The sequence below is a fragment of the Condylostylus longicornis genome, unplaced genomic scaffold (genome assembly GCF_029603195.1).
Source record: "Condylostylus longicornis isolate FDR11 unplaced genomic scaffold, ASM2960319v2 ptg000051l, whole genome shotgun sequence".
In the NCBI taxonomy this organism is placed as follows: domain Eukaryota; kingdom Metazoa; phylum Arthropoda; class Insecta; order Diptera; family Dolichopodidae; genus Condylostylus; species Condylostylus longicornis.
The window spans coordinates 145,960-167,778 of NW_026578020.1; the positions used below are offsets into that span (position 1 = coordinate 145,960).

General features: G+C 29.0%; 2 protein-coding genes across 2 annotated transcripts; one reads left to right on the plus strand and one right to left on the minus strand.

The window, feature by feature from the left end:
- Nucleotides 1-1,051: 1,051 nt before the first annotated feature.
- LOC129611533 (uncharacterized) lies at nt 1,052-8,422 on the minus strand. The gene is made up of 2 exons (XM_055524724.1): nt 8,338-8,422; nt 1,052-2,163 (listed from the first exon to the last, which is right to left on the minus strand). Exons 1-2 carry the CDS (start codon nt 8,420-8,422, stop codon nt 1,052-1,054), a joined length of 1,197 nt encoding a protein of 398 aa, XP_055380699.1.
- A 4,543-nt stretch (nt 8,423-12,965) lies between these two features.
- LOC129611528 (acetyl-coenzyme A synthetase) lies at nt 12,966-17,297 on the plus strand. Its single transcript, XM_055524720.1, has 6 exons — nt 12,966-13,441; nt 13,772-14,510; nt 14,567-14,721; nt 14,779-14,947; nt 15,009-15,198; nt 15,249-17,297. The coding sequence occupies exons 1-6, from the start codon at nt 13,131-13,133 to the stop codon at nt 15,692-15,694; spliced, it is 2,010 nt and encodes a 669-aa protein (XP_055380695.1). The 5' UTR covers nt 12,966-13,130; the 3' UTR covers nt 15,695-17,297.
- The last annotated feature ends 4,522 nt before the right edge of the window (nt 17,298-21,819 follow it).

Genomic DNA, 21,819 nt, shown 5'->3' on the forward strand with positions numbered 1-21,819 from the left:
GTGGTACATTCTACAGTTCCACAAAAATCCCTCCAACCCTGGCTTTTTTGCGGAACGGATAGCCCTTTTATACTCTCTCAGGCACTCCTTATAAGGTTGCCAGAACCCATTCTTGTAGCAGATATTGAAGACATCCCTGGTAATCTTCCGGAGATTACTCAAATCTTCGTTCCACCACGGGGGATACTTTTTTTTTGAATATTTCAAAGGACAGGATGCTCTGAAAGCCACGCCCATGACTTTCTCAAATCTTCTGATTTGCGCATCAAGTTCTTCGACTTCTTTAATATAGTTGTTAATATCGGGCATGACCATGAGCTTGGCCCGCACGATGGCTCTGAATTTAACCCAATCTGTTCTTTTAGGGTTCCTAAAAGGTTTGGGATTCCCAACTTCGAATCCCACTGTGAAGATTATCCAGGCATGGTCAGAATACGACCTTTTGCTAGATACCCTCCAGTCCTCGATTATACAGTTGTTAGTTTTAAGTGTTATATCTATCACATCTTCCCAGCCAGCAAACCTGTCTGTGCTAGGAAAAGTGAAGGTAGGGGTGTTGCCTCTATTTGCTATCTCTAGATTACTATCTAAGACAAAATTAAATAAAGACTCACCTCGTTCGTTGATCTCTGTGTTGCCCCAGAGGGTATGTCTGGCATTGGCGTCGCAACCCATAAGCAGACTTGCTCCTTCGGCTGCGCCAACCTCTGCTAGGTTTTGAACTTCCGGAGGTGGAGCAGGCCTATCATGAGCCATGTAGACTGAGCTCATTAATAGGTTCCCGCCGTTTCCTTCAATCCTCACCACCGTCATGTCTGCTGTACTGAAATTAGAGCAAAGAAAGGCTTTTACATGTTTTTTAGTTAAGACACAAGTTCTGATCTTACCTTCAGCTGGATCTACAATCTTGTAGAATAGGTTGTATTTCTGGGTGCCCAGTCCCTTTATCCTGTTACCGTTCACCCAAGGCTCCTGAATTAGAGCGATGTCGATGTCTTCCTCTTCTAGGAAGATCAATAGGTTATCCGAGGCTAATCTCGAATGCTTGAGATTAACCTGGATTACCCTCATCGCTCTTGCTCTTATCAGCCACCTCCATCTGTTCAAAGAGCTGGCTCGCTTCTTCTATGGCGTCCCCTTCTGGGTCCGCACTTCGAAATATTTTGAGCTTGGCATGCCGTATGCCAAACTGCAGTCTGTTGTCCCTCCTGTCCAACGGCTGTAGACTCTCCTCATTAATGAGAAGTAGGAAGGACTCACTGTTTTTCTGAGGTTCCTCCTTCTTGATAATTTGCCAATCATCCATCGGCACCTCAGGATTGGCAATTTTTAGGACCTTTAACAACTTGTCCCCCGCAATATTCATCTTAGGGATCCAAATACGAGCTCGGGGTCTCCTAGGAATTTCCTTAGCTGGGATGAGCTCAATCTTGGACCCATCCCATGTATCGCTAATCTTAGCAACACACGAACTAAGAAAATCCCCAGAAAGCCGGTCCTCGCATTTGATCACCCTGTAGCCCCTGACTACCTCAGATGAATCGAAGCTCAGGACTTCGTTGCCATCGGTCGTTAGGAGATGTTCAACTACCATCTCCGATAATTTTGCTTCGACCTTGCACCATAACTCGGAGGACAACTTCAGGTTGGTAGACTTTCTGTCCACCACCCCAAACTGGAGATGATCACGGACCACCTCGCTCATTGTTCTCCCCTGTGCACGATTTCCACTTGATGTTGAAGGTCTGGTTGTTCCTGGCTTGACGACCTTCGACCTTTTGCTCTCTTGAGCATTTCTGTCTTCATCTTGAGACCTTACTCTTTTTGTGGTCTCCTGAGGCTTCGTGCTCTTATACGCATTGTACTCGTCAATTACCTTCTGGTATTTGACTTTGTCCTCCGCGTCTTTTTCAGAAGTTTTACCTTCTGCTTCATTCTGGGCAATCTTGCCTAAAATGAAGACGGCCTTCGAATATCTCTTCTTGAGTACGAAGGCGGGTCCTTTTGATTTTCTGCTTTTGGAACTATGGCTGGTTCCTTTAGCTTTTTGTGTAGATTGTTCTGGTGGTTTTGCTACCTTACTGGTTTCATCACCACCAATCGATACACCTGCTTCCTGACTGGAAGCTAGTATCTCGTCTTCTGACGAGGTGCCAATTGGCTCTTGTTTTTTTAAAATTTTTTTAATCGAATCTTTTAATCGAATTAGACTTACTTACTTATTTACATTTACCTAATTATTACATTTTTATCAAACAAATATTAAACAATTTTAGGTACATATTACATAAATGTGTAATAATTTTTAATTGAGTTTTCAAAATGCTTTTAAAAAAAAAAAAATGTATTAATGCCATATATTATATGTATCAGACCATCAAGGTCAGAGAGCAAATCAAAAATAAATTTACGTTGAGTTTAAATGGAAGCGTTGTCGAAATTTATTTGTATGAAGGAAAATAATCAATATTCTTCGCTCTACATATTTTTTTAAATTTAAAATTTAAATTTCAAAAAATTCGGTTGATAAATTCCATCTGAAAAATGCATTAAAAAAAATGCAATTTTTAGCGCAGACAACCTTCCTTGTCTTCCAAATAGAAGGGTACTGAATTACAGAGTAAAATTTTGAATAAGAAATAAAATTTGAAAAGAAATTGAAAAAAAGACAAAAACATAATAATTATAATCTAGGTGGCTTTTAAAACTTAATACTTATATATTATAAAAATGAGAATTATAAGGAATACTCCAAAGTTTCACAAAAAAAATATTTCAACCGGCATACTTCGAAAACATAAAATATTAAAAATTTGTTTTTTTTTTTTTTATTTTTAAAGTACTGAATGCGTTATTATGTACAATTTTTGTAAATAAGTTATTTACAAATCGAAAATATTTCTTATTAAAAGTAGCTAACAAAACTAAAAAAGTTGGTTTAAACTTTAAATGGTTTGTAAAGTAGCAATTTTCCAAGTGAAATACTGCTTTACAGAAAAAAATTAAATGTGTTAACATAATGCTCGGGATTATTTGCGCCAGTTGGGAAAAATAATTATGTATATTTTTTGGTGGTACGGCATTAATTGTTAGCTTTCATTTATTGAAATTTGAAAAAACTTGCATTTTCGGAAATATATGATGTCAAAAGAGCGACTTTTTAAATTTGGAAAGACAAAAACTTGCAAGGGGGTGGAAATGGAAAAAATTTTTTTATTAGTATCTAGAATCGAGAAGGAGGTAAGTTTTTGGTTAATACCCAATTCTGGATTCTGATAAAATTTCAATTTTTTTTAATTTTTTTTTATGTTTTATTTTTGTTGTTATGTTTATTTTGTGCCTAAGAGAAAAAAAGCCTAATTATCTAACCAAAAAATGTTTCAATTCAGAATCTCTTACTTATTTCTGATAATATGTAAATACTAGTTTTTATGTAGTTTCCGAAAGTAAAATTTTAAAAGATATGCATACAAAAATAAAGAAGCGAAAAAAATTCTTGCTTAGAATATTATGAATACACATTTGTACTAAATATTCTACCATGCAAAACCAAACACGCACACTTAATTATTCCTAATAATTTTTGTTTTTTATTTTAATTCTATTTATATATATTTATAAATTCGGCCTTGCATAGGATTTCTCATATAAGATTTCTCATATATCCCATTAAGAACTTAAAAAAACCCTAAATTACAAAAAAAAATTTCATTCAAAAAAAGGATTTCAAAAATTTTTTTTATATCAATTTGCAGCTAAATTAACTTGATAAAATTTGCTTACATACAAACATAACATTTTATTCTTAATAATATAAAAAATGTACATGAAAAAAAGTCAGTTACCTAAAACATTAATTATTGATCTACATAACTTTCCTTTGGCACCATATAACAAAAAATGTTCATAGAATTAAAATTATCCAAACATTTTGTAACTCTACACAACTCTTTCATTTCTATTTATTATACGAGCATACTAAATATTTTTTTGATTGATATGAATCATCAGAATTACAATTGTTATTATTTTTTTCCTTTTATATACATACTAGAATAAATTCGCATATACTCATACACAGAATATTATTTCATACAGCTGTATACATTCAATCCCACATAGAAGCAAATACGCGAAAAACATTCAAAAATACACAATATGTACACATAATTTTCATTGTCTAATATGGATAAGATGATATGGATAAGACGAAGCAAGATTTTTATTCTGCTGAGTGATCGCTCTGGCTACACTCGTTCGTACACATTATATTTAAATTGTTTCAAATATGCAAAATATTATTTATGGTGAGTTGTCGCACACTTGCAAAACAAACAAACACATTATTATTTTGAACAAAACAAAACAAAAATTAAGAATGAGAATAGAAAGAAATTAGAAAGAGAATGAGAACAATATTCTTAAATAATGGAATAATGACAACAAGAACAAAAAAAAAAACAAAAATTAAGAATGAGAATAGAAAGAAATTAGAAAGAGAATGAGAACAATATTCTTAAATTAATGTCTTTATATCTAACAAGTCCCAATACTCAATTTTTTTTACGAAATGTTACGAATTTTTGGCCTCGTTGTTGGTTTTTTCTTTAAATGCCACTGATCGTGTCATATTTTTTATTATTTTTTTCTTTTTTTTTACGTAAAAAAGAAATTAATATTTTAAAAAATCTCAGGATATTATACACATTTTTTAAAAAGTTTCCCATTTAAATTCTATTGCACGAAAAAGAAAGAAAGGTAGGAGGAAAGAAAAAATGAAAAAAAATTTCAAATTCATATTTCAGTATGGTTTCAAATGTTAATGAGGAAGGATGTATGATTTTTTATGCACATTTTGTATTTCCCAATAAGGTAAGTTGAGTAGTGTCTGCTAACAAAAATGTTATTAAAAGTAATATAGGTTGACACATTTCAACAATTTGAATTATCTCATTTCGATTATTCATACGTTACTTATAAAATTGTTTCAAATAATTTCAGTTAGTTTTTAAATTATTAAAAATAAATATGTATGTACCTACTTCCAATAAATTTTTTTTTAAATAATTATTTTAAAACTATTTCAAACATGTTATATTGAGTTCTTCAAAAATTTTGCTGTGCTCTTCTTTCATATTTTATTAGCAGGTAAACAAGAGCAATCTATTTATAAAATGGCCCTGCCTGTGTATGAATCTTAATAGGAATCGCAAACGGACCAAAATTTACATCAGTACCTACTACCTGTCATTTTACAATCGGAGTTTTTGAGTCATTTGCTAAGATAATATTTATTTCAAAAATAAAAAAGATATTCGAATCCGGTCATAAAAATATATTATTGTCTTTTCCAAAACCTTTTAAATATTTTTTTACTTAGGTAATATATTAAGTTTTAAAAATTTTTCTCACAAATAGAGGTAAAATTTAGAAGTGTATATAAAATTTGTATTTAAAAAATAATATTTGATTGTATTTTAGATATTATTTTCTAATTCCTTCTTACAAGTTTTTTCTTTACTACGTATTTATATCAATATTTAATAATTATCTTTCATTAATTATATTTTCAACTTGACACCACAGTTACTTCTTATATCTTGAGTTAACTATAACACCCTATGAGAAAAAAAAAGCTGTTCACTTAAAAATAATGAAATGCTTTCAGTAACATATAAAACGTTGAAGGCGAAGGTTGTGCTTGTTGTTTTTCCGCTGTTTCAAGAATTTTAAAATAATTCTGACTGAAAATATTAATATATTTTCTTGATTTTTCAAATATATTTTCCAAATTTTACCTGCTTTATAATAAGTGTAAATTTATTTTAATATTTCTTCTCAAAAAATAGCCACTTCGATTTAAAAAAACCCATATAAAATAAGGTCGTGCTTTCAAGTTTCTCTCTGAGCATTGGGACTTGTTAGATATAAAGACATTAAATGGAATGCATAGCTTGATATTGAGATTGAGTATACCAATATTTTCTTTTTGTTTCACAACAAAAAATTTTGAATGAATTTCCAAATTAACCTGATCGTTATGAATTTCTAGTTCTATGCTTTATTTTCGTTTTTAAAAAAACTATTATCAATCACAGAATTAAATATAAATTTTTAATATCTTCTACTTATTTTATCTTATTAATTGAAAACATGTTTAATAATCAAGGGAATGTTAAAAATTTTATGTTGAATTGATGTAGTTTAAATCATCCAAACAATTAAAGTAAATAAAATGGCGTATAATTTCATACAATTTCCTCAAAAATTAAAGCAATTTAACAGCACGACATTTTGAAATTTCAAAACCACAAGTCTATAAATACCAGTAAATGCATTTATTTTAATAAAATTTTAGAAACTATAATGAACATTATAAAATACTTATACCTATGTACATAAAAAGCTTAGTTTTTAAGTAACAAATTTTAGACCGAATCTTTGATTTTTCCTAAATTTTTGAATGCAAGTCGGAACTTTTTTATACACTGCTTCATTTATCAGGCGATTTGTGAAATAAAAAGCCAAATTTTATTCGTAAATTTAAAATTGCAAATAAAATTTCGCTATGTACAATCATTTAAGCATATAAGTAAATAAATTTTTACTTTTTTTTATATTGAAAGAAGCTTTGAAAGAGTTCATTTATTGATATTATTTTTTTAGAACCGTTTATAGTTTAGTTTAATCTACGCCAAAAAGCGAATTTTTAGCTGTTAAAACCAAAAAATCGAGTTTAAATTATTGAAATGAATCTGATCATAACCACTTAAAATATGTTAATTAAAATACCTTGCTGTTGAATTTATAAAACAAAAAATTGAAAGTTTAAATACAGGTTTTAATTCTCTAATTAATCCTGCATTCAGCATGACAAGGTTACAAGAATGTGATTTATGATTCATAATGTGCAATGCTTGTTACATTTTATTCACAGTATAAAGAGGTGGAACGCTGCAAAGGGGGGCGGCCGCACTTTTTAGAAACCGTTTAGGGCACCGCATTAACTAGGGCCGTGTCTGAGTACAATATGTATGTAAACGGTAAATACATTAACAGTAAGTGCGTTGACCCATTTATGATATACTTTACATGATCATATGTTTAATGTTATATATTTTTCTATTTTGACCACAGCACAACTTCTTGTTATGTTATTTCCCATGACTTTTTATACCCTGCACTTCGTGAAGGGTATATTAACTTTGGTATGGAGTTTGTAACTACTTGAAGGAGTCATCTGCGGTATGGACATATATATATATTCTTGCTCAGCGTAAAATTCTGCGTCGATTTAGACATGTCCGTCTGTCCGTCCGTCCGTCCGTCCGATCGCACGATCGCACGATAACTCAAAAACGAATAATGCAATCGACACCAAACTTTCACAGGTTTTTTCTTTTGTGCCAAGGACGAACCCTATTGTTATTGGACTAAGTCGGACAACGGGTTCGGGTAGCTGCCATACAACTCCAAGAGTTTATTTTAAATATTTCAAAAACTAATAAAGCTATAAATATAAAATTTTGTATACATGTGTCCAATAATATTCTACGCATGCTCTAAAAATTATAATGGGATAGCTGCACCGGTTCGGGTGGCTGCCATACAACTCCAACAGCAAATTTTTTATATTCGGCAAAATAATAAAGTCAGATTCATGAAACTTGGCAGTTGGGTGTCCAGTTATAGGTCAGATATATTTCTGAAGCTTTGGTGGAATTGCTTGACAGGCTCGAGTAGCTCCCATACAAGTCTAAAAGCTTATTTTAAATATTTGGAAAAATAATAAAGTCAGATTCATGAAACTTGGCAGTTGTGTGTCCGATTATATATCGGATATATTTGTGAAGTTTTAGTGGAATTGCTTGACAGGTTCGGGTACTTGCCATACAACCCCAAAAGCTTATTTTAAATATTTGGAAAAATAATAAAGTCAAATTCATGAGACTTGGCAGTCGTGTGTCCAATTATGGGTCAGACATATATCTAAAGTTTTGGTGCGATTGCTTGACAGGTTCGAATAGCTCCCATACAAGTCTAAAAGCTTATTCTTAATATTTGGAAAAATAATAAAGTCAGATATATTTGTGAAGTTTTGATGGAATTGCTTGACAGGTTTAGGTACTTACCATACAACTCCAAAAGCTAATTTTAAATATTTTGAAAAATTATAAGGTCAGATTGATGAAACTTGGCAGTCGGATGTCCAATTATAGGTCAGACATGTCCGTGAAGTTTCTATAGAATGATCTCACAGGTTCGAGTAATTGCTACACAATAACGAAAGGTGCAGGGTATAATTCAATCGGTTTATACCGACTGAAACGTTTTTACTTGTTAATTCTTCCAGTCGGTTAGCATTATCGCAACAGAAAATTAATGAATGATTATTTTTTTCCAAAACCACAATTTTTGTCATTCATAATAGATTTTTGATCTGTAAATGGGACCTATATATGGTTTCGACATGTACTAAATTTGGGTTGACATAGCGGCCCAATTATAAATAAAAATAAACTTCTCAAAGCGGGTTAATAAATTTGCTAATTATTATAATTTTTTTTTAAATTTTAAGGCCATCGTTATTTACTATATCTTTCTTTTTGGAGAAAATCGAAGATGACCAACTAAATAACGAATTAAAGTAGAGATGGTTTGCTGAATTGTAAATGGATCCAAAATTTCATAGAACGTAATTTCCAATTCTGTTTTTGCTTTGTATGCTTACTTATGCGTATTTTTTTTTTTCACCAAAAACGCATACGTAATTTTAACAAAAACATTTACAAAAAAGGCCTTGTATATACGGCTGCTGTTTTACATATTTTTTGTAATTTAATATTCAATGATGACCACTCTTCATACATTTATTTAAAAGGCACACAGCATGTTTAGCATTCGTTTGTTGTTAACATATTGTGAATGGTGAATTAAAAACTGAATATGGATATTAAGGTGCAAAAACTGTCTATGGTTAGGCACTAATCCTCTAACCGAAGGACCTAGGGTTCAAATCCTGCTCAGATCAGTATAATAATTATACTTAATATTATAGAGTTATAGTATGTAGAAAAACTACATACTCTCAAAACTAATGTTTGACTCTAAAGTCAAGTGGAACGTCCTAGTGCTCCCAAGTATAGTAAGGAAAAAAAAAGGTACAAGATACTTACTGCGAAACAAAACAGAATTCATATTATTAAAATTATTAAATTATTATTAATACAGCTATTATTAAAAAAGCTTTTTGTATAGGAGCTTGTTTCTTCCTTTTGTTTTCGTAAGCTCTGAGCCCAAAAGTATGTAATAACATGAACGGTTAAATGGAATCTTTATTTTGTGACTAATTATTTTGTGACTATATAAAAACCCTTGAAGATTTAATGTTTATAAAGTTTTATCTACAATTTCATATAAACTAGTTGACCGTGAAGCCCAAGTTTTATCTTGGTTATTCACGTCTACACATTTTCTCTTATACCTAATACGTATACGAGTATATGCCATTTTGCAATCTTTTATCAGCGTTGGCAGTTTATGTTTTTTTATTTTTAATGTCTTGTTTATTGTATTAATCGATACTGTCCAAAAAGGGTAACTTAGTTAATCTCACAAAAATTATTTTAGCAAAACGATTACTTTCTGGTTATCGTTTTTTGTTCATTTTATACAACGTTAAATAAAATTAATATCTTATTCATTAAGTTTATATAACGTTTTATTCATTCAATTCACTTTAAAAGAAATTTTAAAGATAAAATTGACCCCTTGATTTAACTTGATTTCCGTCAAAAATTAAAATAGTAAAATAAAATAAAATTCTAATCATGTTGTACTTATTCAGAAAAATTTAAAATCAAATAGGCCTCGCGAAATATTGAGTGGCACCGTTTGTTTTGTATGAAATAATTTAAATATGTATATTCAAAGAATTTCTATTTTTAGCGCTTTTCCAAAAAAAATTTGAAAAAAGTTCATTAGTTTCACTCTGTCCGTCCGTCCGTGAACATGTTTACAAAACTTCTACACCCTTGAAGATAGAAAGCTGAAATTGTATAATATGTACATAAATCTGTACTAAAAACTTATTTCCATAAAAGATTTTTACCTATCTCCCCCCTCTAAAAACTGTATCCCTTCAAAGACCTAAAAATTTCAATTTTCGATAATTCATTGCAAAGTAGTGCATACTATATTTGAACTTTAAAACAACAGAATGGCCGCCAAAATTTAGGCTTTTGATCCGTTCTTTTCAAATTTTTGATATCGTTTTTCTTTTGGATCACTAGCTGTAGAAGTCTGAAGCTTTAGCAACTTTTAAACACCAATAAATAGTTCATTTTGTTAAAAAAAAATTTTTCTCTACCTAAGTTACTGCCACCCGAAATTTTTGGCACTTTATACTTCCAAAAGTGCAGGCTTTTTCAAATTTCTATAAACGCAGAAAGTTAATGGTAATTTTCATACCATTAAAAAATATAATTACTTTTCTTAAATCGGGCAATTAAGCCTTAAAATCGGGCAGTATATTAACATCTGTTTAAATTTATTTTCGCTTTATTTTAAATATTGCATAAATCGTTCATTCTAAATTTATGCAGTTCTTGAAATAGTTTCGTGTGTGAATTAAAATAATTTGAATAGTGTAGTAGGTATACATAAATTATTTTTTAGGTTTTAAGCTATACATTTCTTGTTCGAACATTATTTTCACTTGTTGAAGGGAAAATTGCTTCATTGCATACCATTGGTTTGACCTAAATTTATTTAACTTAAGTTCTCTTCACATTGAAAAATTTTGTCTAAATAAATATTTTTTTAAAGAGGACGACACAAACTATATCCGAATAAAAACCTTTATTTTATTTTCAATAAAATTCAATACAGTTTCATAAATATACTGTTTTAAAATACGTTATACTTTTGAACCGTTTATGAAAATGAATCATCAATTTGGAATAAAAAATTTCTAACGAGCTACAATAATTTCGTATATATTTTTTAATCAAATTTAAAATATGTCTCAAGGAATTGAGAACATTTATAACACATTACTAGAAAATTCTTTCTTTGTGCCCATTAAAACAATTTTTATTAAACCACATTTTATTTTGTGGCTATTGCCAAAAGAGCTATTTATATACTTTTATTGCAACATTCACATATCGCAATTGCATTATCAACGAAATTGCTATTCTTTTAATTTTATTCTATCCATATAATTTAAATAATTTTAGCGCGTTTTACTAAATGAAGTATTAAATATGTTTATGTAATAAAATATAGAACTTTTTTTACTTTGAGAAAATATATTACCAGTTATCAAATACTTTACCTACAAAGTAGAATAATATGATCTTCGAAATGGTTTATGATTGCTCTAAATATAGTATAATATACGCTTTTTTTCATATCCAATTCAAAACGGAAAATAAAAACCTAAAAAACTTATTCTAATAAAATATGTATGTATGTATAAATGGCTATTAGTATTCTTGTTTTCAAATATTTCATATTTGAAAAAAAAATCCGTTATCCGTTTATTTGTTATTTGTAAGCGATATTAAACGAAAATATAATTGTGGATTGCTTCAACATTTGAAAAAATACAACTCTAGAGCATATCCAGAGCAAAATCTACGTAACAAAATAGCGATAGTGCCAAAAACATCAGCTTAGAAATACTTAAAAATTAATTAAAGCTTATATTTTATTCTTCAAAACGCGTAGTTTATTGATAATCACAAGTTTTGTAATATATACTATAACGTATGTACATATATGCAAATATATTAAATTTTTATATGTTTGTACATAAAACATTATCTGAATTTGCGCAGTAAAACTTTTCATTACGTAAACCTTTTTTTTTACTATACACAAATTAAGTATGCACTCATTTTTGAATATTGGATCATAACATTAAAATATTCTGTTCTTTTTTTTTGTATATAAGCTAATAAAATAATACATACATTTAAATTCGTTATTATCGGGTAAAGAAATATGATATTCGTTAAAAAATAATAAAGAAAGTTTAACATTCTTTATTTTGATGTTATATTTAAAAATACATAATTTCTTTTTAAATTCAAGATAGTTTGTTTAATTATATTGACGTTAAATGATTGTTCAACTATTAATATGAGAAAATAAAGAAAATACAAATATGTAAAGTTAACTTCAAAACCAAAAAATTTTTAAAATACTTGTATTCAAAAATACTTTCTTACCGTATACATATTTTAGGGATTCTGTTGCCTGTAAAAGCTTTAAAAAATAATATATTTTAAAACGAAAAATTAAAAGTGTTTTCCATACTCTTATTGAAAATCTTTTAAATGATACCCATACAAACTAATACCTTATAGTTGTATTGACTTTAGTCCCTTTATTGAAAACAATATTTTAGTTCAGATTTTTAGAACGTACAGAGTGTGCAGGACTGTGTGATACTTACGAAGCAGGATGACGTTTTTGAGTCTAGACAAACCGAAAATACAGAGGTGTATATTTTTTTCCGCCCGTTTTAGGTCGATTAATTAATCAATTTTAAAATTATTAAAAATTTCAATGTACCCTTCCAAATAAACAACAGCTTATGCAAACTCAATTTAAGAAATTTTTCGGTATGCCAAAAGAGAATTTCATGAACATTGCCATAAGGGAAATACATTGCTAATTAAAATTGATTAATCAAGTTAGCTTCGTCATACGTGTTTTCCAAACTATAAAAGAAGAATTGAAAAGAATTAATTTTCGAGCCCAATAACTAGAGGAGAAATTCGGAAAAGGAAAAAGAACAACTTTTTGTTTCTTTAGGTAAATTTTTTCACCTTGCTTCCTGCATGCTACTGAATCGCAAACACGCTGTACGTGTGTAGATTTTCATTTATGTACGTATATGTGCATATTTATACATATTTAATTAAACTTTCGTTGTCTAATAAATCACATTTATTGCTATTCTAAAAAGCAAGCATTATTTTTCTTTTAATATCGAACTTGAAACGTTTCTATTTCAAAGAACAAAAAAGATATAATTTTTGTTGATTTTGACTGTACAATAACGAAATATATAACTACATTCTCCCTTATTTTAGTTTTACTTTTACTAAATTTTAAAAATGCCTTCCGAAACATCGATTTTTCAACCACCAGTAAATATATCAAGATGTTCTTATATATGCAATTTGGAAGAATATAAAAAAATATATCTGGAATCAATTAATGAACCAGAAAAGTTCTGGTCTAAAATTGCTGAGCAATTTCATTGGGAAACATCTTATAACCATAAAAGTTTTTTGAGTTATAATTTTGATATTTCCAAAGGGCCAATTCATATTAAGTGGATGGAAGGAGCTTCAACTAATTTGTGTTACAACCTACTAGATCGAAATGTGAAAAATGGACATGCTGACAAAATAGCATTTTATTGGTAATTACATATGCAAGTAAATCTTGCGTTATTAATATATTGCTTAATTTCTTGTTATATTGATACATACACATGTACGTATGTATATATGGATACGTACATATAAATATGTATTTCTGATGAAAAAATCAATAATGTTTCAAGAAAATTTTTTTTGCTTACCTACTTATTTAAACAAATTTACAATTAACTTATTTCATATCTTCAAATTTTTTGAATTTTAATTTTTACATTAATTTTTGACGGTTACACACATACTTAGATTTGTTTGAATTTGTCTTAGGTGAACTTATTATAAGACATCATTTTATACTATATTTTGAATTTTAGGGAAGGCAATCATCCAGATGATTATTCAAAAGGTTTAACGTATAGAAAACTTTTGGAAGAAGTGTGTCGATTTGCAAATGTGTTAAAGACTCATGGAATTGAAAAAGGTGATCGCGTTTCAATCTATATGCCTATGATTTTAGAGCTTCCAATTGCAATGTTGGCCTGCGCTCGAATAGGTGCCGTTCATTCAATAGTTTTTGCGGGTTTTTCTTCTGACGCTTTAGCAGAACGTATGGTTGACTGTAAAGCAAAAATGCTCCTTACCGCTGATGGAGTATGGCGAGGCGAAAAACCATTATTCTTAAAAGCTTTGTGTGATGATGCATTATATAAAGCTGAAATATTAGGACATAAAGTAAATAAATGTATAGTTGTGTCTCATTTCAAACGCGTGTCAGAATGTAGACAAGATTTTCAAAGTCAAAATATTCCTTGGAATGAAGATAGAGATTTCTGGTGGCACGATGAAATGGAAGACAAAGAGTCAGCCTGCTATCCTGAATGGATGGCAGCTGAAGATCCCTTATTTATGTTGTATACTAGTGGGTCAACTGGGAAACCGAAGGGAGTCTTACATACGACGGCAGGTTACTTGTTATACGCAGCAACAACCTTTAAATATGTTTTTGATTATAAACCAAATGACGTATTTTGGTGTACGGCAGATATAGGTTGGATTACTGGTCATACTTATGTTGTTTATGGTCCTTTATCAAACGGAGCAACTTCAGTAATGGTGAATAGTTTATAACGGCTTATATATTTTTTTATCTAAAAACAGTTTCGTCTTAGTTTGAAGGAACACCCTTTTATCCAGATAATGACAGATATTGGCAAATAATTGACAAATATCATGTTAACCAATTTTATACGGCTCCAACAGCAATTAGGGCCTTAATGAAATTCGGTGAAGAACCAGTAAAAAAGCACAGTCTTAACACTTTAAGGTATACAAATATTGATTGAAAAATTTTAAAAATATCTGCCACAATTTCTAATTTCAGGGTTTTGGGTAGCGTTGGTGAGCCTATAAACCCAGAAGCTTGGATGTGGTATTATAGAAATATTGGTAAGGAAAAATGTTCTATTGTAGATACCTTTTGGCAAACAGAAACCGGTGGACATGTTATTACTCCACTTCCAGGCGCAACTCCATTAAAACCGGGCTCAGCCGTAAATTTTCATAATTGTTTTTCTATAATGAATTTTATGTAAATTTGAATTCACGTTTTAGACGTTACCATTTTTTGGAGTTGAACCAATCCTTTTAGATGATGGTGGTAATGAAATCCAGGGTGAAGGAGAAGGGTTTTTGGTTTTCTCGAGGCCTTGGCCAGGAATAATGAGAACTATATTTAATAATCACCCTCGTTTTGAAAGTACATATTTCTCAAAGTTTCCGGGATATTATTGTACAGGAGATGGTTAATTTGGCGAAACTGTTTTTAGTCTTTTATTGAAATATGTATTTTAGGCGCCAGACGTGATACTGACGGATATTTCTGGATAACTGGTCGAATAGATGACATGTTAAATGTCTCAGGTCATTTGATGTCTACTGCTGAAGTAGAAGCTGTTCTTACGGAACATTCAAAGGTTTCAGAAGCAGCTGTTGTATCCCGTCCGCATCCAATTAAAGGAGAAAGTTTATACTGTTTTATTAGCCCAAATGCAGGCGAGAGCTTTGATAGGAAAATGATTGACGATCTGAAAAAACTTGTGAGGGAACGCATTGGTCCGTTTGCGCAACCTGATGTAATTCAGTGTGCTCCCAATTTGCCAAAAACCCGTTCTGGTAAAATAATGAGGAGAATTTTAAGAAAAGTGGCTACTAATGATCGTGATATTGGTGATACTTCAACACTTGCTGATGAAAATATTGTTGAGGTTCTCTTCGCAAACAGACCTGAAAATATATAAATATTTTATAAAACAAATTAGACAAAGTTCTAGCCTAGTTAAATGAAATGTTACAAAGAAAAGAATATTGGTACATTTCAAAATTTTGTGGTAGGTGTACTTTAAAGCGTGTTCCTCTTAAAAGCAAGATAACTTACCCCTGACATTAAATTTAAAAAAAAAAATTTTCGCTATTTATATATGTACACACATTTTACATTTTTAACAGATTTCCTTTTTATTTTATTTTGGGTGTTCATATAATAAATACATGTATGTCTACTATTCTTTCAATAAAATTGTTCTTTCAATCATTGCAAATGTATATTTTAAAAACCAATCTTGAAAATTCACAAGATCCTGTGGTTTTATATATTTTGTTGATTGAAAAATATTCTTTTTTGTGACAAGCTTTTTTGTATGTGTTTATTCATAGACATATTTTCATGCATAAGGCACATGCATTAATACAAGTCCATAAATACCTATGTACAAATTATGTATATGTATAAAATATTATAACCAAATTTATAACACAATAATTATCAACTATGTGACTGCTGAAAAAGTTTTCAAATATGAAAAACAGTTTTTAAAACATATCATAGATGTAAGAGTTATAGAATTTTAATTGTTTTCAAGAAAAATTTATGTATATATTTTCATAAAAATGCTTTAAATTAAGTTAAACTTATTGTGGATTATAATCAAATATTGAAACGCAGTTTAATGTTAAAAAAAATTAGAATTTACATTTTAAAATAACTTTGTTCAAATAAGAGACTATATTTTACTTCACTAAGGTAGAAAAATATTATATTTAGATGCATATAAAATGCATATATCAAATGTTAAATGTAATAAGCAATGTTTATGCACAGAAAATATAAATGTACGATTAAAACAAAACTAAAGCTGAAAAGTATGTACATATATTTCAAATATAAAATTTAAATACAAAACTTATAACACCACAATTAAGAAGTTAAAAAATATTTTTTGAAATTATTAACGTATACAAACATACCGTTCGTATGCGTTAATAGTTAAATTGTCGCACTGGAGCTATAAAAATGAATTGAATATTTCCTTTTATTTGAATAAATTCATTTTTAATTAAGAATGCAAAAGAACCTCTCATTATATTGTCGCTTCAATAAAATTTTCTAATTTCCATAGATTATTCCATAAAATCCACTTTCATTAACATTTTGCCGTGTTTCGGGCCTCTGTACCAACTTTTAACTATTATCTTATTGTGACATGTACAATCAAACAGTTTAGTCAAATAAACTCAAACATTAAAAAAACTCAACCTTTAAAATGTTATACATATGTATGTACCTGTGGCACCAATAAATAGCGGCAAAAGTCAAATTAAGAAAAAGCAGTTTAATCATTCAAAAATTTTTATCTTAAAAATTTCTTATAAAATATTTTGACAAGAGTCTTCTTTTGGATGGAGTCTGGAACAATCACTTTACATGAAGACGTGTAATATAAACATTATGAAATTGTTGAAAAAATTAAATTTGAAAAAGTTTGTAATTTACGATTTTATGTTTGTAATTATTACTGATACGAGTACTACCATAAATTAAAAAAAAAATTTTTTCTTATTTAATTTACAATTTTTTTTCTTAAATATACTCTAAGACTTCATTCTCCGATTGTTGTGGATCACCTTGTAAAATGTTTAACTAATGTTCCTAATATTGTAGGTTTAATGTGGGCTCGTTTTTACTGGCAAATTAAGAAATTTGGATTTTGACATTTCCGCACGTCTTACCTTCACTACTTCCGCACGTCTAGCCATCAGTACTCCCGCACGTCTCACATTCAAAAACGAAGTGAATAAATTTTGTATACATTTTTCAAAAAAAAGCCAGATATGCTATACGGAACAATATTCTTCCCACTCGAAAATTACACTATACAAATATATGACACTTACTCACTGTCTTCTCACTTTATATCTTCTGTACCATCACAGATTTTTCAACATTTAATGACTTAAATTAAATCTTAAGATAGTGGCCAAAATTCTGTAAAAAATTCCAAAAATTGTTTCAAAAAATTTCGTACGAAATTATTGGGAATTTTTTTTGCAGAACTTTTCTGTCTGGCTTATTTTTTTTTAAATGAGACCTTTTTACCGACCGTATTGTGTAAACAATAGGTAGGTTATGTGATGGCAACAAATTTTGCATATCGAGTTTTCGGTGGGAACGTACTTCTCCATAGTAGGGAAGTGTAAATAAACTATTTTTAGCAACCTGTCGGTCTGTCGGTCTGTCCGTCTGTCGGTCTGTGTGTACGCGTGTATCTCAAGTTCGGCTGAACCGATTTTGATGAAATTTTATATATAAGTTTGTTTCCACCATGGCACGGATCGATCAACTTTTGGTATATATCAGGCCTTGGGAACTGTACTTTTTAGCGGGCCTGTTTTACATTTTTGAACATTTTGAAGAAAATATTCAACCGATTTACTTGAAATTTTATATATAAGCTCAGCTCGACCGTCCGCAAAAATTCGTATGTTTTGGAAGAAATCAGGCATCGGCAACTAGACGTTTACTACGGGCCAAATATACATTTTTGTGTATATAAAGAGAAATAATCAACCGATTTCATTGAAATTTAATATATGAATTCCCCGTATTAAAACAATGAATATGTAAATTTTTTGGAAAGATCAGGCATCGGCAACTAGACGTTTACTGCGGGCCAAACATACACTTTTGTGTATATAAAGAGAAATAATCAACCGATTTCATTGAAATTTAATATATGAATTCCTCATATTAAAGCAATGAACATATAACTTTTTTGGAAAGATCAGGGCTCGAGAACTGATTTGCGGGCCGATTTTACATTTTTCACCATATCCACAGAACAAATTGATGGAATTTCTTGAAATTTGATATTTGAGTTCTGGTTGTTACCGAAACTAACTGGCGAGCATTTCAGGGAATTCGGGTAGCACAGAGCGAAATTCTACTAAGAGCCAAATTTACATTTTTCTAAGTATGTTAACTATAAGCTTACTAATGTCCTAAAAATTGGAAAGAAGTATTTAACAGACATTTTTATAATATTCTGTTACACTTTCATTTAACTAGACAATACACAATGCGGTCGGTTATGTGCTGATCACATCAGATTTTTTTATTTTGCGTCAATATTTCTCTTTTTAAAGTTTCCTTCAAGTTTCATACCAGACAATCCTATTTTCTCTCATTTTTGTTATAAAATATTATCCCAGACGTTTTGCATGCAAAACTTTATAAAGTTTTTTCGGGTTTTATAAAAATTTTAAAAACTTTCTTATATCAGACAAATCTAATATGTAAAACCAAAAAGTGACACTTACTGCAGTGACCTTATTTCCAGAAGAAAAGCTGTCTTTGATTTTTTTTAATGTTTTATTTATTATTCTTTTATATTTATAGAATTCCAAACAAAACAAAAGAATATCCTTCTATATTTACAAGCTTAAATGTACAATGGACATAAAGGCTCTCCCATTCACATAAATAAAGTAAATTTAAATTGAAATAAAAATTATATTTAATATATTTAATTCCTTTTTTACAAAAAGAGTTCTATGTTTGAAATAACTTATATAGATTTTTATAAGGCATTGCTAAAAACTCAAATAAAAAAGCAATTATGATAATATGTTTTATAACTAAAATAACTTAAACTAAACTTATATACTAGAATAAAAGACCTTATACTCGTAACTAACTTATTCAACAGTTTCCAAAAGTAATCTTTTTATAATTTTATAATTTATTCAAATTTTGAATGTATTTTTCGTATTTAAAAAATTCATTATTTTCTAAATTCAAACTATATAAATATAAAGGAATTTTTTTATTAGATGAATTTCGGAGGAAATGATAAATTAATTGGACATAATTAGAATTTTCTATATAATTATTACCATATAGATATAAAAACCCCTCTAGTGGAATGAAATCAGAATTCAATATGGTTTTTATGTATTTATCATTAAGAAACCATACATGGATAATTAATGAATTATTTGTGATATTACAGCATCTCGGAATATGTTTATGAATTAAGCGAATAATATGATTATCACTAGCATTTGATAGTTGATCGTGGCTATGCAAGTTAAATGTATATAAATAATGTTACTTTACCCCTAAATATTTCAAAGACTTAGAATTTTTAATACAGGTATTATCTGGAGCCCTATATTGAAATCTTTTCCAGCCGTTTCTGATTTTGGAGTTTACCTTCCTTAAGGAAACACAATATCTTAAGGAAACACAATATTGCGTTTCCTTAAGGAAATACCATATTCGGGCATCGGAAACCAATAGTAAATATCAACTTAGGAGCTTTTTAAATTCGGCTAAGGATAAATTGAAGATACATGAAAGATGCGGTGTGTACAAAATCAATTGTAATAACTGCGATAAATTTTACATAGGACAAACGAAGAGACCCGTTACAACAAGACTTAGGAACATTTAAGTGAAATAAAACGTGCAAGTAGAGTAGGATTTAACAGGATTTTCGATTCTATGGTTGCAAAACACATTTATGAAACGGATCACACAATCACGGAAGATAACTTAAAGGTATTAAAAGAGGTGAAAGGAAAACACAGGAGAGAAGTTCATGAAAGCATGCAGATATACAAATCAAACAAGGACTGCCTACTGAACATGGACGAAGGTAACGCGGCTACTTGGCTCTTTAAATTAATTATTTGACCAGTTTTAAGGTTTAAAACAGGTATAAATTTAGTTTCTAACTAATAACAAAAAAAAAATATATATATATCAATAAATAATCAAATTCTAGATTAAGTCAGGTAGATAATTATATTAAGTCAGGTATAATATTCCTAATTTTAATAGATTTCAATTTTTATTGTTTGTTGTCTTAATTAGAAGAATTAGTTTTTGATAAAGTGCATATGTAGCGCACGAAATATAATAGCAAAAAATAAAAAAGTATTTTATTCCGAATAAAAGGAAGTTTTCTTTTCATACCAATAAAAAAAAAAAGAATTATATTTCGGAAAAATTATCAACCATTGAAAAAATTTTTTAAATTTATTGTAGTTTTTATTAAATTTAACGAAAATAATTTATGAAATAGTTTAAAATTTTCGCTGTTTTAAAATGTTAAATCTAATACATATATATATACATGTATTCGAATACATATATAAATATTTATATTTGAAAAAAATTAATATTTTGTTTATCTATAAGGTTACCCACATAATTCTGTAATCAGACTATCTACTAGGCTACGCACTACTAGAATTTACTTTTCTAAGCCTTTATTTTATTCATATTTTGTATAGCTCTTCAAAAACCTTCTTATTTTATGTATATTATTATATAATATAGTTAGATGAACTTTTTTTTACTTGATATTTGAAATTATCAATAAAAAAAGTTAATTACATAATGTAATTTAAAAATCGACTGTTTTAAGAACAAAACAAAAAATGTAGTTATTTCCTTATATCGCTTTGTTCATAATTGCATTTCAATGCTTTCTATATTTAATATGTAATTATTTATATAATATCTCAATAAATTTATAGAAAATTTTATTAAAACAATTTCAAGCAATTTTTTAAACAATTTTGAAAGGGTAATTTAGAACAACACTTTGTTTTTTGATTAAGAAATGTAATGAAAATTTCAAAAACTAACAATTTATTTTTTGCTATGAATATTTTTATAGGGCACATATATTATGGTAATTAATCAATAATTAAAATTTTGTATTTAATGCCTCAGTGCATCAAAGCGCAAAGAATAAATGCAAATACGAGTATAAACCATTAAAATAATAAATACGGAAAATGTCAATATTTTATTTTTACAAATAATCTCATACAAGTAAGGTATGAAATATTTTGTGTATCAAAATTCATAATTTTTATTTTTGTTTATTTTGTCTCTTTTCTCGTCACTTTCCACAATGTGGTAAAATAAAAAAAAAATTGTGCATGTAAACAAAACAATTAAATATGCTCGTATTTCAGTGTTTTTTTATTGTGCTTGTATTTTTTTATTTCCAGTGTTTTTTTATTGTGCTTTATTTTTTTTTTCAAATTTTCTAAAATTTATTCGTTTGTTCAT

Bases quoted from the DNA above. Each gene is read 5' to 3' on its own strand.
- LOC129611533 (XM_055524724.1), bottom strand. From the start codon at position 8,422: ATGACAAAAATTGTGGTTTTGGAAAAAAATAATCATTCATTAATTTTC. The intron at 2,164-8,337 runs GTAAAAACGTTT...TAAAAAAACAAG, and splicing joins CCGACTGGAAGAATTAACAA to AGCCAATTGGCACCTCGTCA.
- LOC129611528 (XM_055524720.1), top strand. From the start codon at position 13,131: ATGCCTTCCGAAACATCGATTTTTCAACCACCAGTAAATATATCAAGA. The intron at 14,948-15,008 runs GTAAATTTTCAT...TTCACGTTTTAG, and splicing joins CATTAAAACCGGGCTCAGCC to ACGTTACCATTTTTTGGAGT. The intron at 15,199-15,248 runs GTTAATTTGGCG...TATGTATTTTAG, and splicing joins ATATTATTGTACAGGAGATG to GCGCCAGACGTGATACTGAC.